The 27,721-nt window shown below is 60.3% G+C and overlaps 1 protein-coding gene across 1 annotated transcript in view; it reads right to left on the reverse strand.

Annotated features, from left to right (window-relative positions):
- Positions 1-2,488: 2,488 nt before the first annotated feature.
- Positions 2,489-27,721, reverse strand: part of MYOM2 (myomesin 2) — a 78,262-nt gene continuing 53,029 nt past the window's right edge. Inside the window, 18 exon segments of the mRNA XM_062198852.1 lie at positions 2,489-3,163; positions 4,181-4,236; positions 4,616-4,638; positions 7,303-7,339; positions 7,574-7,737; positions 10,260-10,365; positions 14,744-14,782; positions 15,231-15,318; positions 15,464-15,577; positions 18,612-18,679; positions 19,785-19,797; positions 19,799-19,845; positions 19,957-20,101; positions 24,383-24,519; positions 24,962-25,006; positions 26,406-26,512; positions 26,598-26,754; positions 27,526-27,640. Coding sequence (XP_062054836.1) covers positions 2,846-3,163; positions 4,181-4,236; positions 4,616-4,638; positions 7,303-7,339; positions 7,574-7,737; positions 10,260-10,365; positions 14,744-14,782; positions 15,231-15,318; positions 15,464-15,577; positions 18,612-18,679; positions 19,785-19,797; positions 19,799-19,845; positions 19,957-20,101; positions 24,383-24,519; positions 24,962-25,006; positions 26,406-26,512; positions 26,598-26,754; positions 27,526-27,640 — 1,779 coding nt within the window. The 3' untranslated portion in view covers positions 2,489-2,845.

The following is a 27,721-nucleotide window of genomic DNA, read 5'->3' on the forward strand; positions in this document are numbered from 1 at the left end:
ACAGAGCTGCCCCGGGAAACCCACATTGACCCTGTGCTGACAGAGCTGCCCCGGGAAACCCACCCTGACCCTGTGCGGACAGAGGTGCCCGGGAAACCCACCCTGACCCTGTGCTGACAGAGGTGCCCGGGAAACCCACCCTGACCCTGTGCTGACAGAGGTGCCCGGGAAACCCACCCTGACCCTGTGCTGACAGAGCTGCCCCGGGAAACCCACGCTGACCCTGTGCTGACAGAGCTGCCCCGGGAAACCCACACTGACCCTGTGCTGACAGAGCTGCCCCGGGAAACCCACCCTGACCCTGTGCTGACAGAGCTGCCCCGGGAAACCCACCCTGACCCTGTGCTGACAGAGCTGCCCGGGAAACCCACATTGACCCTGTGCTGACAGAGCTGCCCGGGAAACCCACGCTGACCCTGTGCTGACAGAGCTGCCCCGGGAAACCCACCCTGACCCTGTGCTGACAGAGCTGCCCCGGGAAACCCACCCTGACCCTGTGCTGACAGAGCTGCCCGGGAAACCCACGCTGACCCTGTGCTGACCGAGGTGCCCCAGGAAACCCACCCTGACCCCTGTGCTGACAGAGGTGCCCCAGGAAACCCACCCTGACCCTGTGCCGACAGAGGTGGCCCGGGTAACCCACCCTGACCCTGTGCTGACAGAGCTGCCCCGGGAAACCCACCCTGACCCTGTGCTGACAGAGCTGCCCCGGGAAACCCACACTGACCCTGTGCTGACAGAGCTGCCCCGGGAAACCCACCCTGACCCTGTGCTGACCGAGGTGCCCCGGGAAACCCACCCTGACCCTGTGCTGACAGAGCTGCCCCGGGAAACCCACCCTGACCCTGTGCTGACAGAGGTGCCCCGGGAAACCCACACTGACCCTGTGCTGACAGAGGCGCCCCAGGAACGTTAGGTGTGGCCCACCCAGGCGATGGCACGAGGGGCACATGGCCGCTCTGTTCATTGACCCCAGTGTCTCCGTGTGTCTGATACTATTCCCAGAGAATAGATGTTGTAATGCCCAGCCAAGGAGAACAGGGAAGAGCACGCTTGCCAGGGCCACAGGGGAGGCCCATGTGGGCGACGGGACTGCTATACATGGGGACGATGCTGTACACGGGGACAATGCTGTACACGGGGACTACAGGCCTGCTGTACATGGGAGACGATGCTGTACACGGGGACAATGCTGTACACGGGAGATGATGCTGTACACGGGGACTACAGGCCTGCTGTACATGGGAGACGATGCTGTACACGGGGACAATGCTGTACACGGGAGATGATGCTGTACACGGGGACTACAGGCCTGCTGTACATGGGAGACGATGCTGTACACGGGGACAATGCTGTACACGGGAGATGATGCTTTACACGGGGACTACAGGCCTGCTGTACATGGGAGACGATACTGTACACGGGGACAATGCTGTACATGGGAGATGATGCTGTACACAGGGACAACGTTATACATGGGGACTACAGGCCTACTGTACACGGGGACGATGCTATACACGGAGATGATGCTGTACGTAGGGGAGGGTGGGTCTGTTCTACAGGGCTGGCACGGGGAATGCAGGCCACTCTGTGTTGTCCAGGCCAGGAGTGAGCCCCACACAACCTTGTACACGGTGTGCCAGGTAGGTTCCCATGGTAGCAGCTCCCCTCTTGGGTGGGAGGGCTGTGCATGTGTAGGGGAGGGGCCTGCTGGCAGTACTTGTGACTTAGTTTCACTCTGAAGCTAAAAGTGCCCTAAAAGAATGAACATCCTGGATGGCTCTAAGACACTCTCAGCCACTTCGTTCGTCCCACTGGGCACGGCTGTGTGCCCTGGAAAAGGAGTGAATTCTGCTTCGCCACGCACGGTGCCTTCCCTGGGGACTGCTGCTGACCCAGCTGAGGTCCCCGTGCAACACGGGACGGGGAGCCCGAACAATGCCTGCGAGACTCGCGCCACAGCTCTGCGAGCCCGCCCGCCCGGCGTCCCGGTCCTCGGGAACGTAACTAAACTTCAGCATCTGTATTAGCACCTTAGAAAAACAGAAAACAGCACACACTTGGGCTCGGGCTGACTGCAAACACAGAACGTTCTCCACTGGGCCACAACGCACCTGTGAGACATAAGAGCCAGATGCGTGTTGATGCCGGAGCGACGTCAGCCTCATTGTGACAAGGGGGTGTGGTGGCACGCGTCCTACCCTCCCAGGAGACCCTGTTCTAGGCAAGGTGTCGCTTTTCCCCCATGGCTAAGGCTGTGATGGCTTCAAGTGAGCCCTGACCCTTCCTGGGAGTGGCACCCACGCCCTTCCCATACAAGGCTGCCATGTGTGCCATGTGACCCCCAGTGATCTTCTCCAGCCTCACCCAAATGCACCGTGGTGGGGCCGTGATGCTGTGGCTCCCTGGGGCAGGTGCGGGGAGCCCTCCCAGCTCGGGCACAGCAGGCGCTGTCCCCGCACAGAGCAACACGCACAGGAGGCAGGCACAGTGAGGGCCGGGGACACCACAGCCCGGCGCCTTGTGATGCTTTATTAGCCTACAGCAGGAGACATGCATGTGACCGGCTAGTGCCCGCTCCAAGGGTCACAGCTGGGCCTTTGCAGCTGCCCGGGGTGGACGGCGGCTCGGCACACTCAGCCACGCACTGCACCGCCCGGAGTCGCCCCCACACGGCCACAAGCCGGGCGCTGAGCTCAGGCCCCGTGTTCCACCAGGAACCATGGGTACAGAGCCTGGGGCAAACAGACAGACGTAAAACGAACATCAAACGCAAAACCTAGAAGCATGGCGGTGGCCTGTGGCCTGCTGTGACGCAGCACCGGGACCAGGGCCTGTGCACGCCCTACGGGGCCATGGCAGACGCGGACGCGGGGATGAGCTTGGGCTTGGCCTGCTGGGGCGGCGCCACCTCGGGGATGGCCTCGCCGTGCTTGTACACGCTGACGGTGACGTCGATCTTCTCCCCGCCGTACTTGTTCTTGACGTTGATGCTGTACTTGCCCGAGTCCTCGGAGGTCACGCCCTTGATGGTCAGGCTCACGTACTTGGCCTGCTCCACCTTCACGGAGAAGTGCTCGCTGAGCTCGATGTCCTGGTCGTTCTTGAACCACACCACCTCGGGGTCGGGGTTTCCAAACACCGTGCAGGTCAGGTTCAGGGTCTGGAGGAGGAACAGCGTGTGAGCTCTGCCCTGGCCCGCGGCGCCCTCGTGAAGGCGGCCAGGAGCACGGGGCCGGGCACACCCGAGCCACGGGCGGTCCACCGGAGCGCTCAGGAGGAAACCCAGCGCCGAGCTGTCTGTCTTCCTCCGGTTTCAAAGGCATCGGAAGCCGGCTAAGCTCTACAAGTCACAATACACACACTCAGCCTCTCCCTAAAATTTCTTCACATTCAGATTTAGGGGGTCACCCGGCAGGTTCCTCGGGCAACTCAGGGGACATACTGTGTCATGGCTAACAGGACGCAGTCAGCACGCTCTGGACGTCTGGCTAAAACCAGCTTTCGGCCGTGACAAAGCAGAACCAGTGCGGGCTTCTGGGTCGCGGTTCGCTGTGACACTGGCCCTCTGCGGGGGCTCGCTGGGCCCTCCGCAGCCGCCGAGGGAAAGCTCCATGAATTTCCATGTCTCGGCCTCATAACATTCGCCCAAGCATCTGTGTCCCCGTGAGACTGAGTTACCAACCCAGGTGCGGCGAAGGAACAAGAACCGGCACCTCCACGGACAGGCACAAACCCAAGCTGCACACAGAGGCTCCCGCTGGCCTGAGCCCCACTTCCACTTTACAAACGTGGTGACAGATGACACGGCACAGCAGGCAGCCACGCCGTCACACAGGGTGGGCGGCCTCCTCCTCCTTGGTCCTTTCTCCCTTTGGTCCCAGAGCCAGGTGGGAGCCCGGGCCCAGCAGCATCCCTTGCCACAAGGCCCTGTGGAGGCGCCCGAGTGGACGTGCGGCCCCGGGCTCCAGAGGCACTGTGTGTTGATGCCCAGTGCGGGCAGCTGGGCCGTGCCCTGTGCCATGGGGAGCGCACAGCAGGAGGCGAGCCCAGCTCCTCTACAGAGGGGCAGCGGACATGGGACAGGACCCCCCTCCTGCAGGCCCTCTGCTCGGCCCTACAACGAGCAAGTGAGCCGTGTCCAGCCCCACCCCAGTGCTGCCCTGCTGCCGGCTCTCACCTTTCCTTCCATGATGGTCACCACGTCGGGCAAACCGCCAATCACCTTGCCGCGATCTGCAACAGAGCAAAGCCACTGAGCGGAGGAAGCAGTGACAGGGACGTCCCCATGGGGCACCAGGAGAGGGCCCAAGGGAAGGGGGCCCCTGCAGTGGCAGGAGAGGCCAGGGGCCCAGGGGTGAAGCAGCCTAGAGCGACGGGGATGTGAGCTGGGCTCTCGGGGTCAGGGTCCCTGGCTTGGGGAAGGCAGAGGCCCCGGGCGGCACAGGCAGAAGTTCCCAAGGGCAGGTGCAGGGCAGGAGGGGGTGGGGCCAGGGCTGGGGAGCAGCAGAGGCCTGGGAGGGCCATGAGGTCTGAGGGCTCCCGGGACATGCAGGCTGTGGGCCCTGCCCCACCCGCGGAACGCGGCCAGCGAGACGGTGGGCGCTGTACTCACTCTTCTCTGCGAACGCCGCAGCCCTGAGGGAGGAGGGGCAGAGAGCAGAGGGTGAGAGGAGCATGGAGCCAACGCCACCGACACAGGCCCCACGGCCGGGACGCTGGCCGGGCAGGGCGCAGTTCCCGCCACAGGAGAGGCACTGCCCCTGCCTCCCCCCAGGCCCCACCCCCGCATCTGCAGGCCACACCCACACCAGGGCACACGGACTTTCCCATCCACCTGTCAGTCTCGGCTTCGTCTTCCTTCTCTGCACCCCCCCACAGCCATGGCCTGGAGACCCGGCAGGGCCCCTCCATGCTCCCGGGTCAGGCACGCAAACTCGGCACATGCTGTGGAATTCTGGGTCACTCTTCCAAAAAGCCCGAGTGCTGTGCTACTGTGACACTGTAACGAGTCGCCTCTAACTTGCCGCGACCACACATCAGTCATCTAACCGTCTAAAGCCATGCAGGCTGTTACCACTCGGGAAGTTAGCCTGTAAATGCACTTCCGGTCTAGACCTGCCCTGTGACCAACTGAGGCACTTAAATGGCTCTTTGTATCCCAGGACCAACACCGGCACTGAGTTCACCCAGGGATCCACAGGCCTTGCTAAACCTGGACAAAACAGCCCCACGGCCCCTGGGCCCTCGAGGGACTCAGTAAGTGTGCAGAGCCACAGAGCAGCAACTGAAAGGGAAAATCTACAGAAGAACAATCCAAAGTGCATGTCTACACGGTAATAGATGAGCGTGCAGGTCTACACAGTGACAACCTAGGGTACACATCTACACAGTCACACCCCATGTGCATGTCTACACGGTGACAACCTGGGTACACGTCTACACAGTCACACCCATTGTGCAGGTCTACACAGTGACAACCTGGGTACACGTCTACACAGTCACACCCATTGTGCAGGTCTACACGGTGACAACCTGGGTACACGTCTACACAGTCACACCCATTGTGCAGGCCTACATGGTGACAACCTAGGGTACACGTCTACACAGTCACACCCATTGTGTAGGCCTACACAATGACAACCTGGGTACACGTCTACACAGTCACACCCATTCTGCAGGCCTACACGGTGACAACCTGGGGTAACGTCTACACAGTCACACCCATTGTGCAGGCCTACACAATGACAACCTGGGTACACGTCTACACAGTCACACCCATTGTGCAGGCCTACACAGTGACAACCTGGGTACACGTCTACACAGTCACACCCATTGTGCAGGCCTACACAATGACAACCTGGGTACACGTCTACACAGTCACACCCATTGTGCAGGCCTACACGGTGACAACCTGGGGTACACGTCTACACAGTCACACCCATTCTGCAGGCCTACACAATGACAACCTGGGTACACATCTACACAGTCACACCCATTGTGCAGGCCTACACGGTGACAACCTAGGGTACACGTCTACACAGTCACACCCATTGTGCAGGTCTACACAGTGACAACCTGGGTACACGTCTACACAGTCACACCCATTGTGCAGGCCTACACAATGACAACCTGGGTACACGTCTACACAGTCACACCCCATTGTGCAGGCCTACACGGTGACAACCTGGGGTACACGTCTACACAGCCACTCCTCATGTGCAGGTCTACACAGTGACAGCCTAGGGTACACGTCTACACAGTCACACCTCATGTGCAGGTCTACACTGTGACACCTCCTGTCCAGGTCTACACAGTGACACCTCAAGTGCAGGTCTACACTGTGTAACACTTCATGTACACGTAAATACTGTCACACCTCATGTGCAGGTCTACACAGTGACAGCCTAGGGTACATGTCTACACGGAAATACCTCATGTTCAGGTCTACACAGTAACACCCCATGTGCAGTCTACACAGTAACAGATGAGCGTGCAGGTCTACATTGTGACAACCTTATGTAAAGGTCTACACCACGACACCCCATGTGCAGTCTACATTGTAACAGATGAGCGTGCAGGTCTACACCATGACAACCTAGGATACATGTCTACACAGCCACACCTCATGTGCAGGTCTACACTGTGACATCTCATGTACAGGTCTACACAGTAACACCCCATGTGCAGTCTACATGGTAACAGATGAGCGTGCAGGTCTACATTGTGACAACCTCATGTACAGGTCTATACCGCGACACCCTGCATGCAGTTTACACGGTAACTGATGAGCATGTAGGTCTACACGGTAACACCTCATGTACATGTCTACACTAAATCACCCCACGTGCAGTCTACACAGTAACAGATGAGCATGCAGGTCTACACTGTGACAACCTCATGTTCAGGTCTACACAGTAACATCCCATGTGCAGGCCAGGTCTACACAGTAACACCTCATGTACAGGTCTACACCACGACACCCCACGTGCAGTCTACATGGTAACAGATGAGTGTGCAAGTCTACACCATGACAACCTAGGGTACACGTCTACACAGTCACACCCCACGTGCAGTCTACATGGTAACAGATGAGCGTGCAGGTCTACACCGTGACAACCTAGGGTACACGTCTACACAGTCACACCCCACGTGCAGTCTATATGGTAACAGATGAGCGTGCAGGTCTATACCGTGACAACCTAGGGTACACGTCTACACAGTCACACCCCACGTGCAGTCTACAGGGTAACAGATGAGCGTGCAGGTCTACACCGCGACAACCAAGCGTGCGGCCCTTACTTGAGCCGCTGGAACTCTGCGAAGGCTTCGTCGAACGCTGCAAGGAAAGAGTTCACTCGTGGTCAGCAGGTTCCTCCGCGTCAGCTTTATGTGCCCACTCAGACGTCCCAGTGCATCTGCTCATGACCACCAGCAGCCGCCCGATGGACGAGTCTTCACAAATCCCCTTCTCCCCATGAGCGTGGGAAGATCCGCCTGCCTTGGGTCTCCTCCGCAGCACCCGAGCGGATCAGCGCGGCCGAAGCCCCCGGTGCCGAACGGCTGCTCTTACCTTGTCCCGACAAGTCGAGCGAGCGCTGGTGGTTGTCTTTGCCGTCGAAAATCTCAAAGGTGTACTTCCCTTTGTCCTTCTCCGTGGGCTCGCAGATCTGCAGCCAGGCCATGTCCTCGCTGCCTCCAATGCGCATGTGCTCACTGGACGAGATCTTGGCGTCTCTTTGGAAAAGGAGAGGGACACGGTGAACGTGGGCCTCTGTGTCGCATGTACGGCACCTGCAGGGCTGACTCGCCGATGCCAGCATCCCTAAGTGACACCCTTGTTGTTGAATATACACTCAACACAACGTGACCTAGACACTCACAGAGAACCGAGAGCAGGCACTGGGACAAACTTAGTACACCACGCTCACAGCAGCACGGGTCCCGATGGCCAGGAGGTGACAGCAGCCAGGGGCCAGGGGCAGGTAACAAACCAGGCCTGGCACGGCCTGTCCATTCCACGGCACGGCCTTCAGCCTTAAGGACAGAAATTCGGACACGGCAACAGGATGAACCCTGAAGATGTTACACAAAGCAAAACAGGCCGGCCACCAAGGACCCAGACTGGGTGATGCTGTTTCAGTCATCAGACTGAGGTCACTGGGGGAGGGGTGGGGGCAAGAGTGGAGATGGAGGTGCCGAGGGCTGTACAACAGCATGGTTGTATGATCCCACTGAAACCTGACACCCAAAATGGCTAAAATTCCAAATGTTACATTCTGAGCTATCTTGTTATATAACGTCTATTTTGCAAAAACATAAATGATGCCTTGCTCATCAATCAGGAACTTGCAGTAATACGCCCCTCTGTCTCCAGCTATCGCGGAGCCCATTCCACGGTCTGGGGCGCATCTCTCTGTCTGTCTGTGGTCAGTCCCCTCCATGCATGTTGGGAAGAGCAGTGGTTAGGATTGGACCGCCCAGAGTCCAAACCCCTGTTCCCTCGCTCCCTGGCCATGGGACTTTGGTCACGATGCTTGTGTCCCCCTCACATCTGTAAGACGTGGTGACTACCTACCTCGAGGGCACCTGTGAGATTAGATGTTCCTCACAGAGCATCAGTTCGCTGGCCCTAACACAACAGAAGCTGACACACACTTATGCCCGTGCAGGTGCAGGTATAGGTGTGTGTGTGTGTGTGTGTGTGTGATCTCTGTGCCCCAGCCCCAGCACAGAGCAGGCTTGTGACAAGCCAGGCAAAGCTAAAGAAGGGTGGCCCTTGCCGGGAATGGCCGTGTCCACGACAACATGGCACACAGCCTGGGTGGGACCAGGGGCTGCACAGAGATGTTGCAATCCGTTCTGCTTCCCAGGGGAGCACTGATCCCACTAGAAACATACATCTACTCGCCATCTTAAGAAAGAAATCCTCATAAACAATCATTTCACAAAAATCACCAGCTTCAGACTTGGAAGCTCTTATTTCTGGAATTCTCTCTACATAGAAAGACCCTTCCCTCAGCACACCTGCCTAACAAAACCCTTAACCAGATCTGGAGCAACTCTGTCTGGTGTAGAACACAGGCTACTGAAGACACAGCCGTGCAAGACTCCAGGCTGTCTTATTACCTTATGTTTCATAACATGTAACACAAAAACAATCGGTGTGTTGAAATCTAAATGGGGAAAAAGCCCCAAAAAGATAAGCAGCTCAACTCACTCACTAACAGACTCACTTCAACAAAACAGTGCTTTGTAAAGCAAATGTCACAACCACCAGGTTTGTCTTTTGAAATATTGACTAGATAAATCTACCCACGGCGTGGCAGAGGGGGCCTGGGCTGTAGCTCATGGGGAGCAGAACTTGGGGAACATGTTGGAACAGGCCTGAGGTGCTGCCCTCCTGGGGCTGGAGCTGTGCGCAGCGGGTTAAGCCACCACCTGCAATGCCAGCACCCCACAGGTCGGAGCGCTGGTTTGAGTCCCAGCCGTTCCACTTCCCATACAGCTTCTTACTAACGTGGCTGAGAGGCGGCAGCTGATGGCTCAAGTCCTCGGGTGCCTGTCAGCCTGTGGGAGACCCGGATGGAGCCCAGCCCTGGCTGTTGCACCCTCTGGAGAGTGAACCAACAGGTGGGCGATCTCTCTGCCTGCCTCTCCTCCAGCTCTCTGTCACTCTAGCTTTCAAATAAATAAATAAATCTCTTTAAACCAAACTGTGTCCTCCTGATATGGGTGTGAGCGGAGATGAACTGAAAGCCACTGTCCCCGCCCCATCGGAGGCCCGTCCCCCATGATCCCGTCCTGGGAGCGATGGGACCCGGCTGTCAGCTGTCAGGTGCGCGCCTGTGGCAGGGACATGAAACAGTGGCCCTCCCCGGGCCGTGACGCCCGTGGGGATGCACGAGACACGACAAACTCGCCATACAGACCTGACCTTGCCTGCCTTACGTCGGGCTTGTCTCCGCTCTTTTCCCCGATCATCCGGCGTGGTGGAAGCTGGCTGACGGGAACTAGGAGCGGGATTCTGACGAGTGGTTCCCCTGCTCCCTGCTCCCCTCCAGGGAGGCCGTGGGCCACGGTGGCGCCACAAGCCCTGCACCCATCTCCAAGGCCTCCAGCCGCTCCCTTCTCCTGGTCCTGCCTCCTCGGGGTCCTCCCACTGCCGCGCTGCCTGGCCCCGAGCCCACGGTGCTCACAGCGGCTCACGCTTACAGACCCGGGCCTGCCACGGCTCCTGGCCACAGCCCCGCACTTACTTGTGGTACCAGTTCACTCTCATCTCCTCGGTGAAGTACTTCATGAAACACTGCAGCCTGATCCCTTCCGGGGTGCAGAGGATCTTCAGGGGAGAAGCCGACATCCCTGCGGGACACGGAGCAGCCTCAGGCGCGGGGGGACAGCCGGGGCTGCGCTCAGCACCCACACATCCACACCGCGGACAGCCCAGCTAGCCCTACACGCTCAGCTCCTGGGCCCACAGCGGTCAGCCACGGTGCTGGGAGGGGGGCCTCAGTGCGCCCTGGAGAGGAGGCCGTGGGAGGGTGACCTGCAGCCAACGCCTGCGGCCTCCTACACAAAGCCTCCTCCGCGGGCAGGCCCTGAGCTGCTGTTCACGGCACTGGGGCCTCTCAGACACAGCCACCCAGGCCATGCGGCTCGGGCCGCTACACAGCAAGTGCAGGGGTCCTGGAGAACACGGCCAAGACCCACCCCCACGCCCTGGTGTCTAGGACCCCGCCTTCCACCCAACAGGCTCCACGCCCCCCATGAGTAATCCCCACTTCTCCACGGCGCCTGCCACCCGTCTACCCTGCGTGTGCCACGCGACCCTGCCAGGCCCTTCCTGAAGGGGCAGCCACGCCTCGGCCCCTCGTGCCTGGCTCCTGCTCTCACACGAGGCACAGTCCCTCCTCCGCTGAGGCTGAGCCAGTGTCCCCCGTGGGGACGTCTTCTCTAGGGAATGTCACGCGGGAGGACCCAGCTGTGTCTACGAGGAATGTCACACACATACCCCCACCCCCACCCCCATAGCATCTGCAGCCCCACACACCCCAAGCCACGAGGGTTCTGGGGCCTCAGCTGCGGAGCCTACAGTTCTAAAACAAGGGGGAGCAGGGAGCAGGCGGCGGTAGTATAGCTAGAAAGCACAGGATGGGAATGGGAGGCAGCTTCCGGGAGAGCAGGGGCAGGCGCTGCCGTGGGGGGCACGGCACACCCCTCTCCTCCCACCCCCAACCCCTTGCCCTCCCTGTGCAGGAGAGAGGACCAGGAGGGATCGACGAGGCAGGGCAGGGGCAGCCGTGGGGGGCACGGCACACCCCTCTCCTCCCACCCCCAACCCCTTGCTCTCCCTGTGCAGGAGAGAGGACCAGGAGGGACTGACGAGGCAGGGCAGGCGCTGCCGTGGGGGGCACAGCACACCCCTCTCCCACACCCAGAGCCCTTGCGCTCCCTGTGGAGAGAGGACCAGGAGAGACCAAGGAGGCAGGGCAGGTGCAGCCGCAGGGGGTACGGTACACCCCTCTCCCACACCCCTCCAGAGCCCTTGCACTCCCTGTGGAGAGAGGACCAGGAGGGACCGACGAGGCAGGGCAGGGGCAGCCGCGGGGGGTACGGCACACCCTTCTCCCCCGACCCCTTGACCCCTTGCACTCCCTGTGGAGAGAGGACCAGGAGGGACCGACGAGGCAGGGCAGGGGCAGCCGCGGGGGGTACGGCACACCCTTCTCCCCCGACCCCTGACCCCTTGCGCTCCCTGTGGAGAGAGGACCAGGAGGGACCACCGACGAAGCAGGGCAGGCAGGTGCAGCCACAGGGGGGTACGGCACACCCCTCTCCCCCGACCCCTGACCCCTTGCGCTCCCTGTGGAGAGACGACCAGGAGGGACCGACGAGGCAGGGCAGGCAGACCTCAGCTGAGGACTGAGATTTGCCAACATGGAGAACGCAACTGAAGGGCCCGCAGGAAGCAGAAGTGAGTTTTCAGGGCCCCTGGCCCTCCCCTCCCTGGTTTCATGGCTCGCATTACTAGGCCAGGGGGAGGGGCTTCGACTGGCCCCCACAAGACCCACTGCAGGCAGCAGGATGGCCTTGGCCATGGAGACAGAAATGGTGTAGTCACAGAAGGCCCAGGCTCGGGAAGCACTCGCCTTTCAGAGTGTGCTGGGGTCGGTGCAGGGGTCACAGGCCTGGCCAGTGTCCAGCAGGGGAGGGAGACATGGCCACAGTGACCCAAGGCCCCTCTCCTGGCAGCACAGGCTTGCCAGGCACCCCCGATGTGGGTCCCACCTGTCTAGGCCTGCATGCGAACGCTGTCAGCTCCATCCCTGAGGACAGAAGCAGCCCAGCCCCAGCGGAGGCTCCTAACGCCACACAGCCATGGCTGGGAGGCCATGGGGAGCCCACTGCAGGGTTCCAGACTTCAACAGCCAGCGGACTCCACGGCCACCAGCGGAGAAGCAGGTGACAGTGGCCACCCCGAGCCCACCAACCCCAGGACAGCTGTGAACCAGACAGTGGCCACTACTGTGGGAAAGAGACTCAAAGGGGACATGGGCAGGTGCACAAGTGTGTCGGAGTGTGCGTGTGGAAATGTGTGAGTGCATGAGTGTGATTGTGAGAGTGCACGTGTGAGCTGAGTGATGAGTGTGTGTGTATGAGTGTGAGGGCATGAGTGTGTAGCGAGCTCATGAGTGAGTGTGTATGTGTGTGAGCTCATGAGTGTGTGTGTGTATGAGCTCATGAGTGTGAGTGCTTGAGTGTGAGCGTATCAGTGTGTGGGTTCATGTGAGTGTGTGTGTATGAGCTCATGAGTATGTGTCAGTGCGCTCATGAGTGTGTATGTGTGTGAGCTCATGAGTGTGTGTCAGCGAGCTCATGTGTGTGAGTGCTTGAGTGTGAACATATCAGTGTGTGGGTTCATGTGAGTGTGTGTGTGAGCATGTCAGAGTGTGTGAGCTCATGGGTGTGTATGTCAGCGAGCTCATGTGTGTGAGTGCTTGAGTGTGAGCATATCAGTGTGTGGGTTCATGTGAGTGTGTGTGTGAGCATGTCAGAGTGTGTGAGCTCATGGGTGTGTATGTCAGCGAGCTCATGTGTGTGAGTGCATGAGTGTGAGCATATCAGTGTGTGGGCTCGTGTGAGTGTGTGTGTGAGCATGTCAGAGTGTGTGAGCTCATGGGTGTGTATGTCAGCGAGCTCATGTGTGTGAGTGCATGAGTGTGAGCATATCAGTGTGTGGGCTCGTGTGAGTGTGTATGTGTGTGAGCTCATGAGTGTCTGTGTGTGAGCTCATGAGTATGCGTGTCAGTGAGCTCATGTGTGAGTGTGAGTGCTTGAGTGTGAGCATATCAGTGTGTGAATGCATGAGTGTGTCGGAGTGTGAGGATGTGAGGTGATGCCCGTGTGCACATGTGGCCACCCCCGATTTCCTCCCGGAGCAGAGTGAGGTAAGTCACCGGCACGGGGGCTCTCAGCAGGGCAGGGCAAGCTGTGGGCAGCTGACACGGTGACAAGGACACGGCGACAACACCACCTTCCACCCGGCCTGGACTCCTCCTGTGCACATTCAATCTGTCTAGACCTCATGAGCAACTGTCAACACGTGGCCCTGCGTGTGCTAGGTGGCAGAAAGAGTGTGTGGCCCCTCCCAAGTGGTACGTGTGTCCCTAGATGTGGCCCACAGTGACCACGTGAGTATCACGGCCCTAACTGCGGTCATTCCACTGGACCGAGCAGAGCTGCATGGAGAAAGCAGTGAAACATGACACAGGGCGCCTCCACGAGGACGCCAGGCGTGCGTGGCAGCAGGCAATCCCCTGCCGGGGCCCTGACCGGGGCCTGCTGAAGCCACCCAGCCCTGCCCACAAACCAGTACCCTCCAGAGCCCACAGGAAGGCCGGCACACAACTCTAGCATAGCACACCATACAAAAACCAGCTGCTACCGTCCGTTAACACCAGTATCTGTGTTCCCACAGTTCCACAGACAGGAAAATGCAGAGGGAGAAATAATTCACAGGGCTGGAAGACGGCTTCCTGCACAAAGCCAGGGGTGTAAGCACTCACTGTGCTATCCTGCATCTGAAACCATCAGGCCCATGGCATCAGGTGCCAAGCAGTCGCCAAGACCAACCAAAGGCAGACTGGAACTGGATTTCTCAGAGTGAAGCACAGACCCCGGAGGGTTAGGCTCCCACAGGCACCACTGACATCCCATATGACTGCCAGTGTGAGTCCCGGCTGCACCACTTCCAATCCAGCTCCTGCTAATGCTCCCGGGAAAGCAGCAGAGGATGGTCCAGGTGCCTGGGCCCTCCTACCCCCTCCCAACTACCTCCCACCCACAAGAGCAACCAAGGTGGAGCTCCTGGCTCCTGGCTTCAGCCTGGCCCAGCCCCGGCTATTGCAGCCATTTGGGGAGTGAGCCAGTGGATGGAAGACCTCTCTCTGTGTCTCTTTCTCTTGCTCTCTATAACTCTGCCTTTCAAATACATAAGTAAAGCGTAAAAAAAAAAAAAAAAAAAAAAGGACTAAGGAGCAGCTGCCACCTTGAAAGCCCATCAGGGAAGCAGCAGAAACCCAGCCCAGCTCGGGACTGGCCGCAGCCCACAACTGCCCACCTTGGCCCTGGCCCCGACCGGCGCTGGCCCATTCGCTGCCTCCCTTCAGTGGCTAACACCCGTCTCAGGAAACAGCAATCTTGGCACCAAAGTGACCTGAGACACGGGGCCCTCACTTACCACAGACTCTGCTCATGGCCAAGATCATGTCCTCGTACACTGGAGAGGAAGAGAGAGACACATCAGTGCGTGCAACTCGACAGACAGCAGCACCCTGGACGGCCGAGTAAACCGACCCAGGGCGTGGGGATGGCCGCTGGACAAGCGGAACATTGAGCAGGCAACGCTGACCCACACAAGGCTTCTGTGCACGGTAAACCCCTCCAACCCACTCTTTCTAATCCAGGAACAAGAACGCTCTGCTCGGCGTAAATCCGACCGTATGGTAACCAAACCACTCCAACGGCGTCCGCCACAGCAGCGACACTGGTAACGGGGTGAGCTGCGGCTTCCAGCCATGGGCGGCGGTGACATTTCACACAAACCCCGGGACAGCTCCAGATGCACCCAGAGCGCCCACAGAGGCTCCCTCTCGCAGGCGAGCGCCGAGGAGGCCCGCCCTGTGGACGAAGCGCACTTCTCTGCCTAGGCAGGAGGCGGCCCTCACCTTTGCCTGCTATTTCCAGGATGCTCGCGTCCTGACCTCTCTCGTCCTTCAAGGTCGCCTTGTACTCGCCGTGGTCCTTCTTGGACAGCTGTGGACAAAGCACAGTCCTGTTAGCACGAAGCCGGCGCGTGGCCTCGACGCGGGGAGTGCCGTCGTGGCCTGGGCAGAGCAAAGGGGAAGGCGCGGATGCACGGAGGCCTGTGCAGAAGTGCCGTCTGCTTCACGCGGGATACCTTCGGGATGAGCAGCTCACAGACTCCCTTCTCCAGGTCGGGCGGCGTCTCCGTCTCGTACAGAACATCGTCCTTGAGCCATTTGAACACAGTCTCCTTCTTGGTGTTTGCAACCTGCAAGACAGGAGCTAGGCTGGGTGCGGGAAACGCAGGGGCGAAGCCGCACACACAGGCTCCAACAACGGCGAACCTCTCCCGGATGCCCACGGTTGAGGAGCCGGGCCTTCACCCTAGCACCTGAAAGACAAACGAGTGTCCTGCAGCCATGACCTTGGACGTGTGAAATGTCACTCACGGAGGCTGCACCTGGGGATGTGCAAATAACGCAGAAGGCGCTCAGAGGTCTGGGAAACTGCCGAACACTGCCTGCCTGGCATGGCCATGATGCAGGGCCACGCGGGGACTCGAAACCTCAGCAGGAAGACAGCCCTGGGGGACAAGGACTCACTGGCCCCTCACCGCACCATCTCAGCACTGCTAGAATTGGGGGCAGGCAGAGCTTTGCTGGCCCTTCACCCCACCATCTCAGCACAGCTAGAATGGGGGGGGGGGGGTAGCTTGGCAGACTTCCTAGAGGAGTAAGTGCCCCACCACCTGCTCTGACCCACACGTCCGAGGTGGGGGAGAATCCCGCCGCACACGGGGGGACGTGCGGGTCAGCTGGGCTGCATGAAGCAGGCAGCTCAGCACACGTCACACACACTGCACAGAAGCGAGGACAGTGACGGAGCTCACGGGACTGGGGGTGTGGTGGCCTGCCAGGGTGCGGGGCGCCCTGGGGGTGCTGGCCCTGATGGACAGGAGTGCCCTGGGGGTATCGGTCCTGATGGAGTTGGGGGTGCCCTTGGGGGTGTCAGCCCTGATGGAGTGGGGGTGCCCTGGGGTGACAGCCCTGATGGAGTGGGGTGTCCTGGGGGTGCTGGCCCTGATGGAATGGGGGTACCCTGGGGTGTCAGCCTTGATGGAGTGGGGGCATACCCTGGGGGTATCGGCCCTGATGGAGTAGGGGGTGCCCTTGGGGGTGTCAGCCCTGATGGAGTGGGGGGTGCCCTGGGGGTGTTGGCCCTGATGGAGTGGGGGTGCTCTGGGGGTGTCAGCCCTGATGGAGTGGGGGGTGCCCTGGGGGTGTCGGCCTTGATGGAGTGGGGGGTGCCCTGGGGTGTCAGTCCTGATGGACTGGGGGGTGCCCTGGGGTTGTCGACCCTGATGGACTGGGGTACCTGGGGTTATCGGCCTTGATGGAATGGGGGGTGCCCTGGGGGTGTCGGCCCTGATGGAGTGGGGGTACATGTGTTTTAGGGTCTCCATGTCAGCCCCACCTGCGCACCACTTTGACCACACACCAGTGTCACCTTTGAGGCAGAGGTTTTGCCTGCCTCACTCGCACTGTGCCCCAGCCCAAGGCACAGACCAGTTGCTCCAGGACTGTGTGTGGGACCCCAGGAGGGGCCTCCCCGGAGCCGGGATTTCCGAGTGCAGCGTCTCCAGGTCCCCGCGGTGCCTGTGTCAGTGCCAGCACAGTCCCTGACGCTGCCCTGCACAGGCGTAAACGGCCGCTCCCTGCGGCCAGCCCGGCAGCCTCGCCTCTGCCTCCGAGTAGCCTCCACAGTTAACTTGTCCTCTAGGTGGGGCAACATCCAAGACGGCAGCCGGCACGTGGGGCGCGGCGCTCCTGCTTTGGCCACGGCACAGGGGAGCCGGCGTGCACCTCACAGCTCCTGCGAGCCCCCTGTCTCCGTGCACCCGGTGAGCTGCCTTTTACAGCACAGAGGGCGGGGTGTGCAGCTCCCTCCCTCCCTCCTCACCAGCTCAGGTCACAGGCCCTCCCTGTGACACCCCTCCCTGTGCTGCATCCCATCACTGCCCACAGGGGGACGCCACTGTGCCAGCAGCAGGGACAGGAAACGCCCAGGCAGCCAACACGTGACCTCCAGCCCTCGCCCCAGCCCCCGCACCTGCCTCTTTGAGCCCCCTGCTCTGTCCTGTCCACTTCTGGCGGGTGTCCAGCTATCTGTAGGCCATGCCCTGGCCATCTCACATGCGGGGCCCTCTGCAGAGTCTCGGGGCCCCACCTCTGGCTGTGAGGTGCTCATAGCCCCCCACCAGTTCCACAGCATAACTAGACACTTGCAAACTGGATTTATCCACACAGCCTGAAAACTTGGCCCACACAGTGCTGACCTCAGGCGCCCCTCCCTGAGCAGGTCAACCGCAGCAGTGCCCGTTGGCCTCCCAAGGGGTCCTCACCACACCCAGCCGCTCCCCAGCCCCTGCTGGTCTGAGAACCCCTGAACACGTCTCCACCATGGTGACACGCCTCCCCTCACCCCAGGCCTGCTGCCCGCGCGTGCGAGCTCGTTCTGCTGCTGGACAAGCTGTCCCCGCCCAGCAGCCGAGCCCTCACGCTCCTCAAAACCCGTCCGCCACTGCCCAGTGCCCACAGAGCCTGCAGCCTCTTCGTCCTGCCGGGAGCACCCTGTGCATCCAGCCCACCCCTGACCCGCCAGCCTCATCTCGTTGTGCTGTGCAACGCACACAGCACAAGGCTCAGGCCGCTCCCCTGCTCCTGGAACGGCCTCTCCACCCTCCCTGAGCCCACATCTCCGGTCAGCCCTCCATTCCCAGTGTGGGGCTGCTCCAGGTGGAACAGCCTGTCTGTGCCTCTCGCTGCACCCAGAGCACGGGCAGTGCAGGACGGAAACAGCACTGTGTCCCAGTGTCCCCTCTGCTCCTCTCGGCTGCTCACACAGTGACAGCCACAGCCGGTGCTCAGACAATGGAAGGCTCAGTGCCTAAAAGGCGGACTTCTGTGCTTAACAACAATCAAGCATACCCGATTTGTCAGGAGAACGCTCTGAAAGCGCCTGGCCCTGAGCCGCGCCTCCTGTTTCCCGAGACTGGGCAGCATCCTCGTGGCCTGGAGCTCACCGTGCAAAGGGAACCCTCCACAGACTCCCAGCCCAACCCCCTGAAAGGACTGGCCCCACTGGCCCCAGTGGCTGAGCCCTGACGCGCCCAGGACGCCTGGAAGCCGCCCCGCTGAGCCCGCCCGCACCGCTCCTGCCCACACTGCAATTCTGCACCCAGGAGGTGGCGCCAGCAGGCGCGGCAGCGACACGGACGCTCCTGCTGGGGGCTCTGGGCTCACCTTACAGACGAGCCGGACCTCACACTCCTCTGTGACGTCCCAGTGCAGGTACTCAGCAAAATGAGGGCCTGAGGAGGAGGGGAGACGAGTTTAAGAGAAGGAAGACGTGAAACGAGTGAGTGTTATCCACACACGTGTTACGGGAATACACCAGTGGGAGGCATGTGTGTTCTGTGGGTGTTAGGTGTGCACGGTGCACATGTGTGTTCTGTGGGCGTTAGGCGTGCACGTGTGCACGGTGCACATGTGTGTTCTGTGGGCGTTAGGTGTGCACGTGTGCACGGTGCACATGTGTGTTCTGTGGGCGTTAGGCGTGCACATGTGCACGGTGCACATGTGTGTTCTGTGGGGGTTAGGCGTGCACGTGTGCACGGTGTACATGTGTGTTCTGTGGGCGTTAGGCGTGCACGTGTGCACGGTGCACATGTGTGTTCTGTGGGTGTTAGGCATGCACGTGTGCACGGTGCACATGTGTGTTCTGTGGGTGTTAGGTGTGCACGTGTGCACATGTGTGTTCTGTGGGTGTTAGGTGTGCACGTGTGCACATGTGTGTTCTGTGGGCGTTAGGCGTGCACGTGTGCACGGTGCACATGTATTGCAGATGTTATGTACACACATGTGTACGGTACGTGTTGTATGAATACATACACACACGCATGGCCTTGTATGCTGTAGCATTATAAATACACTCATGTATGATGTGTGTGTGGCACATCGGCGTAGGTGCTATGTATACACGCGTGTCTGCTGTGTGTGTGTGTGTCGTATGGGGCAGGTAGGAGGTGAGGTCTCACTAAGCAGTGTGGTCTGTGGAGAGCCTGCACCAGGCCACACGCTTTGTGGAGTGACGGAGGGGCGTCGGGTAGGTCACGCGTGGGAGGGCCGAGAGGAAACGCATGTTTGGGAAGCGCTGTGTCCAGCAGGGTAAGGAGGAGGCCGGCGGGGCACTGGTCACCTCAGCTGCCCGGCTCCACCCAGCGCCTCCTCCCTGGGCCGGGAGCAGCTAACAGAGGTGCGGCAGCAAGCCCACACCAGGTGCAGGTGGAGCACAGAGCACGGGAAGGACCCAGCCCCACAGCTGAGCCAGGCACAGCCTCACTCGTGGTCACCTGCTGTCCCCCTGCCTCCCGCGCTGCTTAGGTCACGCAGACCCCAGGCGCCGCGGCCACTGACCTTGCTTCCTGAGGGAATTCTTTCCTTTGGAACTCAGCCTCTTCTAGCACCTTCCTGAAGGCTACGTCCCACATGTAAGGGAAAAATTAGAAATACGTGTTAACTTCTCTGGGGTCAAAGGCCGCTGAATCCCATGTGTTTCTGGGACAAAGACGACACTGGCACGGCCTACCATCTCCGATGAGGACCAGGGAAGACTGGTTTTTGGCTTTGCCATCGTGAATCTGCACGGTGTAGGTGCCTTCATTCTCAATAGTGAAGCGGTCCATCACCATCTCGATGATGCCGGACGCCTTGTCGCATTTGATCCTGTGCGTCTGCAGGCAGAGGGGACATTACACAGGAGACAGGCGATGACCCCTCGCCCCTACCCTCATCACACGGACCCTGTGTCTGCAGGCAGAGGGGACACAACACAGGAGACCCCTTGTCACACAGGACCCTGTGTCTGCAGAGGGGACATTACACAGGAGACCCCTCGTCCCCACCCTCGTCACACGGACCCTGTGTCTGCAGGCAGAGGGGACATTACACAGGAGACCCCTTGTCACACAGGACCCTGTGTCTGCAGAGGGGACATAACACAGGAGACAGGCGATGACCCCTCGTCCCTACCCTTGTCACACGGACCCTGTGTCTGTAGGCAGAGGGGACACAACACAGGAGACCCCTCACCCCCACCTCATCACACGGACCCTGTGTCTGCAGGCAGAGGGGACATTACACAGGAGACCCCTTGTCACACAGGACCCTGTGTCTGCAGAGGGGACATTACACAGGAGACCCCTTGTCACACAGGACCCTGTGTCTGCAGAGGGGACATTACACAGGAGACCCCTCGTCCCCACCCTCGTCACACGGACCCTGTGTCTGCAGGGCAGAGGGGACATTACACAGGAGACCCCTCGTCCCCTCCCTCGTCACACCAGACCCTGTTAATGTCCCTTCTGTGGGGCCTCCCCTGCCTGTGCGCACTGGCCCTGTGCCCGCATGGTGAGCTCCCTGGAAGGAGGCAGGAGCCTCTCGGCAACTTCCCCAGGTCCAGCACCCACCCCAGGGCCTGAGTGTCTGCTTTCCCAGGTTCCCCTAGACCTGCTTTGCCCCTGCAGACCAAGCCCATCAGGAGTTTGACCAAAGATCCTCCCTCCTGGATCCTGACCACACGCCTGAAGGTGGGAGGTCCTGGGACCAGGATGCACGGAACAAAATCTCATGGGTGGTGAACAGCAGGTGCTCGGGGTAGCACAGGGAAAGCCCACCTGTGGCAGGTGCAGGTGCCCTGGGGGATGCTAACGGAGCATCCCCTGTAGGGCCCTGCTGTGCTGAGCCCTGGAACTGTGCACAAAATAAACTTTTCTCTAGGAGGTGCCCGGCTTCAGTACTCTCCTGCAGCCACGGGAAACACACGAAGGCGGTCACGACCACTGTGTAGCCAGGGACCCAGCAGCCACTTTGTGAAAAGTCACAGGCACTGGTCCTTCAGTGTGGTGCTTTCTGTCTCGGTTGACAAAGGCCAGCATGCAAGAGAGCTTAGAACAGGAACATTGGCAACAGAGCAACCAGGTCACATGGATCTCCGGTTCACTGCCCTGGGGGCACCTCCGGGTTCTTCAGTCTCGGTTCAAGGCCTCTGTCTTCTGCACCCTCCACTCACCCAAGATGTCCCCCAAGGCCCCACCTCGTGTTGCCGCCTGCTGCCCTGGGTAGATCTCAGCTCATGGAGCTTCCTTTGCTTCAGCCATCCCCTGAATTCTGCCTCCCTAAAACACTTCCGCGGCCGGCGCTGTGGGGTAGCGGGTAAAGCCTCTGCCTGCAATGCCGGCATCCGATATGGCAGTTCCAGTTCCAATCCATCTCCCGTTCCAATCCATCTCCCTGTTAACAGCCTTGGAAAAGCAGAGGAAGACGGCCCAAGTGTGTGGGCCCCTGCCACCCACATGGGAGCCCCAGATGAAGCTCCTGGCTTCAGCCTGGCACAACCCTGGCCATTGTGGCCATCTGAAGAGTGAACCAGCAGGTGGAAGATCTCTCTGTCTCTCCCTTTCTCTGTAATTCTGCCTTTCAAATACATACATCTTTTAAAAAACCTCACCTCAATTAAAGCAATTTCATTTAGCCCCATTGCACGCATCTTCTCCAGTCGTGCAAACCATCCTACCTTTCAGTCCAGACCACTCTGTTACCAGGTTATCAGCAAATGCTGAACGTGAACTGACACGCACTGGGAAGAGAAGATGAACATGCAGGCACTGGCCGCCAGCCGAGACCCTTGCACGCCTGTGACTAGATGGACGCCCAGGCTGAAATGAGGCGCGTGCTGCCTCGGGCACCCCTTGACTCGCAGCGAACACGAAGTCTCCTTCACGACTCGAGATCCCAGGGCTGCTTCGAATGAGCAGACACGACCGCACTGCTGGCGATCGCGGGGACTTTTCCCCGGCTGGGACACAGAGCAGGACACTGGTGGATCCAAGGGAACAGGGTCAGGAATGAATGGGAAAGCTTGGCTTGGTTTCAGGAGAGCCAGCAGGAGCTTTGGAGCTGGGATCAGCCACGGGAACACAGGGGCGACACCCCGACCCACCCTTGGAGGTCCTGGGAGTTGCTGGGGCCCCCAAAGAGGAGCAGGAAGGGGGCAGCCCAAGGACTCGGCCTTGCCTTGACCCCTGACCTTCTTCCTAGCTTTGAGTATTCACTTCTTTCTTTCTTTCTTTCTTTCTTTATTTTGAGAGGTAGAGTTACAGACAGTGAGAGGGAGAGACAGAGAGAAAGGTCTTCCTTCTGTTGGTTCACTCTCCAAATGGCCACAATGGCCAGAACTACGCCGATCCAAAGCCAGGACCCAGGAGCTTCTTCCAGGTCTCCCATGTGGGTGCAGGGGCCCAAGGACTTGGGCCATCTTCTACTGCTTTCCCAGGCCACAGCAGAGAGCTGGATTGGAAGAGGAGCAACTGGGACTAGAACCAGTGCCCATATGGGATGCCGGTGCCGCAGGCGGAGGATTAACCAAGTGAGCCACGGCACCAGGCCTGGAGTATTCACTTCTGAGTGTCAGAAGCAAGCTGGCTCGACCAACTGCCTACCTCGTCCTGGCTGCTCTACTCCCTTCAAACCTCAGCAGGGAGGAACAGCAGGAAAGCCTGCCGAGCGGCTCCGCGGATGACAGAGTCTGAGTTCCCCAGCCAGGTTCCGGGTGCATTGCAGGTTGTAGACAGTAACGAGGCTTCTCGCTATGGCCGTGACACAGCTGGGTGGAGCTCAGGGACCTCCCGAGCGCCACAAACGCAGGCTTGTATGTGACGTCACAAAGCAGCACCTGCGGTTACTAATTACAGAACCGAGGTAGGCAGCCACAACCCACGAGATCAGCTGTACACCAGCAACGCCCACGTTCAAAGCAACCCCTAGGCAGCAGGGAGGAAGCACGCATCAAAAGCGATCTGGAAACAAGGGGAATGACACTGAACTCCGTTTCGTTGCGCAGCAGGATCTGCACTCAGAGGAAGCTCCGCCAAGTGCCACGGGCAGGCCGCAGGCTCCCGCGGATTTCTGCATGGCTGACTCTGCAGCCTGGAAGACGCTGCGTGCTTTCCAGTTTTTAGCCAATCGTCCTGCCTGCATGAGTCTTTAGAGAATGCCAGGGTCCCCAGCAAGATGCGCATGATCAGAAAGCACAGGACCCTTGTCCGGCAGGATGCCCACCCCCACGGACGTCCTAGTCGCCGCCAGCCTGCCGAACACCACCAGAGGGAAGGCAGGACCGCGGGGTGGGTCGAGCTCAGAGAAGAGCAGCGGTTCTGCCTCTCCAGCCTCCGACTGCTCTCGGTGCCGTGAAGGAATGAACGAGGCGCACAGGACTCGGTGGAGTGGCTGAGCTCATCGACGACACAACACACCGGGTATGACGGGGTGGATCTCCGAGCCCCCAACCCCACTTCTGAACAATGAAGAAGGGCCCCACCGGAAGAAGCGCCCTGTGCCCGGGTCCCAGGCGAGCCGCCGTCCGAGAGAGAAATCGCCGAGTTCTCAAGACGCAGAGGCCGCAGCCTGAACCAACTCCGAGATCCACTCCGCACAGCAAACAGCAGACACAGGGCGAGCGCGATCGCACACAGCGCACTCGTGCCTCTGGCCACTGTGCTGCCTTCGTCCGGGCTGCGCCCGGGAAGCCACAGGAACTCATTTCCCCGGGAAGCTGCCAGGGGCAGGGGCCGCGGGAGGATTCCTCACCAGAGACCCAGCGCACAGCTCAGGAACCACGACTGACCAGCAATAAGCCGACCGTCAAGGACGTCTGCCGCGTGACCTGAACCTTCCCACAACGCTGGGCTCGAAGTCTCCACGGTGCGATTTGTCAGTGTTTAATTCCAACAGCCTCGGATTTCAAAGCCTTCACGGATCACTTGGCTAACCCAGTCCAAATCCCAGGACACTTCAAGAATCAGCCACCCCCAACCATCTCATCTGCTTCTGCACCCCAATTCTTACACAGCTCAATACAAGGAATGAAAGCAAACCCAGGGTCCTGGCTCCAGCCGTGCCCCTCCCCGGCCACGTCCCGGCTCTGTCCACAACCAGGGACCCCGTGCAGGACTCACCTCACTGTCAGACACTTCCCTGTCGTTGATGACGAAGCGGAAGCTGGCGTCTGGGGATAAGGGCTCCGTCTGGAGCCAGAAGCGAACCTGGCCCTTATCGAAGATCTCATAAGCCAACTCTGATTTCAGAGGGATTGCTGTCGGAAGGAAAGAGACCACGTGTCAGTAACGCACGAACCCTGTGCGAAGACGAGCTGTGTGCAGTCAGACGATGCCAATTCAGGTGCCCAGCGTTCTGAGGACGTGCACCCTGGAGCATTGCACGGGATGACGGGAACTAAAAGTCAAAACTGAAACGCTACTCAGCCCACTGCACTGAAGACGCCAAGCTGTGAGCTTTCCAGATGTGCTTCATGTTCTCAATGCAACGTGACGACTGTGGTCAGCTGCCACGGGCTAGGGACAGCCAACCCTAAACCCCGAATTCAGGAGACCACGCAGTGCCAGTCTCTGCAAGCCACAGCAACAAGCCCAAGTGCCAAGAGTGACTTTTCCCAGAGACGTCCCTCAGCCCCCAGCGCTGGTGACCACAGCCCTGCCCGGCTCACGATTGCGCACTTGGGGTCCGCGCGTACTTACTGGGGTTCTTGATCTCGTTGCTCAGGGCCAGCAGTCGCTCAAGTTCTGGAATTAAGAAAAGATACCAGAGGTTGTACAACTCCCAGGTCTAACGAGGTCATGGAAGAACTTTGGACAGAAAGCAGAAAGCACAGGTCCCCTTGTTCTCTGGGTGCCCCCTCAACACACCAGCAGCCATCGGCAGCCCGGGACCCAGCAGGGAAAGGGCCCAGGGGCTGCAGGGACAGTGGGGGCTGCCTTGGGGAGGAGGGGCTGGTGCAGGGCAGGTGCACTCTTCCACAGAGGGAGCCAGGGAGCCAGCAGAGCTGATAGGGACACCCCTGCCCCTGCCTAGGGCAGCGCCCGCCCGGTCCCAGTGCCACCCTCGTGCCGCATCTCGCTGCTCTGTGAGAGTTTGCCACATGTCACCAGCGCTGAGCCTGGCCTGCAGGCCCACGAGGCCACTGTGTGTCTCTGGCTGCCTCCCGCCTTGGGTGTTGCCGGCCCTGCCTCACTGCTGCGGTCTGAGTGTCTGTTGGAAACTTAATGCCAGGGCAGCAGAGTGGCCACGTCGGGAGGGCTCTGGCCTTCGGAGTTTTGGGCTGCTGCTCTGAGAGTGGGGTTCCTACAAGGCAAGAGCTCGTCCCCCATCCCCGCTCTCTCAGACCCCATGACTGACCCCTTCCAGCTCTGGCGGAAGCAGCACGGACCGGAGCCAAGCTGCCCAGCCTGCACGCCCTGTGCCAGGAACCCAAGGCAGAGAGACCCGCCCCTCGGCAGCCTGCCTGGGCCAGTCGTCCTTGGCGGCCCCTCGGCTGTCAGCCAGGACACAGTGGACAACTGAAGGAACTCACATAGTGCTTACAGCATCGCAAGGACTCTGCACATTACCAGAGGCAGCCAGGGACCCAGTGTCCCCAGAGACCGGAGGATTCCGCCCAGTGCTGCCAGGTCCCCTGTGGGCCATGCTCCCTGTGAGGCCAGGCAGGTGGGCCGGGACCAGGTGGGCAGGTGCACAGCACAGGAGCGCGTGGGCCCTGGCTGCGCCTGTCGCGTGGGAGCTGAGACACTCAGGCTAAGCGGACCGCCTCACGTGTCTGCCGTCTCTACTCAGAACAGGGCTGGCAGCGCTAGCTGTGGCCGTCAGCCAGTACTCAATGCACAGTCTGTCCCCTTCTCGTCCCGCTTCTCAGCACTGCGGGGAGGGACGGGGCCCCCACCGGCGAGGCTCCTGTTCAGGGAGCCCACGCTGCTGCACGCTGAGATTCGGCTTCAGAAGTGCAGGCTGAAGCCATTCAAGACCGGGATTGTGGGGTGCACAGGGTGCAGACCCAGCGTTTAACTCCGAAAGGAATCATGCACCTCTCTGAGTATCCCCGACCATAGCCAGCCATCCTTTCCCTAACCCACGGAGTCTCTTCCAGGTTAGTACAGGAAGGGCAGGCCTGTGACCTGCGGGCATTACCTTCTTCGTCCAAAACAAAGCTGGAGGACACGCCGTCTGTGTCGCTGACTGACACAGAGTAGGTCCCCAAGTCGGCTTTGTCTGGATTCTTGAAGTAGAGCTTGGAGCTGCAAAGGAGAGGAGGGAGCACGTGGGCGCTGGCGAGCCCCAGGGGCAGCCGTGTCCCCCGCCAGTGCGCAGCCCAGGACCTACTGGTCGCCCTTGGTCTCCACGTGGAACCTCTCAGGGTCGGCGATCTCCTCGTAGGACTTGCACCAGGTGAAGTGGGACGCGTCCGTCATCTCCTGGCAGTCGAAGCCCAGGTAGATGTTGCCTTCCTCATCGACGCCAGCACTGATCTCCTTGGTGCCTGGGGGCAGGGACAGGAGGTGAGTGCCGAGGAACACGGCGTGCCCGGGGTTCCTCTGGGGGGGGGGGGGGCGGGCAGAGCTAGGGTTACATCATGTCAGCAGCTTCACCCAGAGGGCGGGAGCCAGAGCGGAGAGCGCTGCTGCCAGGACCACATCCTTGGCTGTGTCCGGGGCCCCGCGGGACTCCATGGGGCTGCCCACCAGGCCGAGGCAGCCCCTCGCCTGTCCTGTGGGCGCTAAGCCTCCCCTCGGGGCGCAGCAGGCAGCACCCCGTGGGCCCCCCCCCTGCTCCGAGGTTGACATGGGTGGTTTCCAGGTTTAGCCTTAGATGGGCCCCTGGCCCGACACTTGACACCCAGGCCCAACCTCGGGCCCTCTGCTGGGGTGGAGAAGAGCCCACATCACACAGACGCTCTGCCAGAGACCTGGGCTTGAGGCGGCAGGCGACCGGGGGCTGCGGCAGCCCACGGGCCCTGGGGGCAGCACCGCCCCTGTGAGGGCGGCTCAGGGGGCTCTCAGGCACTGCAAGCTCCCAGGTGTCTCTCACAGCGCCCGCCGCATCAAAACCACCTCCTTCCTGCGCTCTGGCCACCCGGCGAAGACGGGGGCGTGTGCCTGCTCCTGCCCCAGCTGTGAGCGCCCACAGAAAGCCCAGGCACGTGCCAGCCCTCGTGCCTCCCCACACCCACGGCGCCCTGCACACGCCCACACATGCTCAGTGCGGCCCGCCCGCCCGCAGCCCGCTGTGTCCGGGCAGGATGCACTCTCACCTGGCCTGGCCTCCACCAGCACCGGCTCCGACATGTCCGAGGGCTTCCCCACACCGCTGGCGTTCACCGCCCGCACGCGGAAGACGTAGGTTCGACCTTGGTGCAGGTCACAGACCTGGAAGTGACAGGGAGACCAGGGGATAAAGATGACCATGCTGTCCTCCAAATGTTCGTTTTTTATTAATCTTCCTCTACT

This window comes from Lepus europaeus, chromosome 8, assembly GCF_033115175.1.
Source record: "Lepus europaeus isolate LE1 chromosome 8, mLepTim1.pri, whole genome shotgun sequence".
Taxonomy (NCBI): Eukaryota; Metazoa; Chordata; class Mammalia; order Lagomorpha; family Leporidae; genus Lepus; species Lepus europaeus.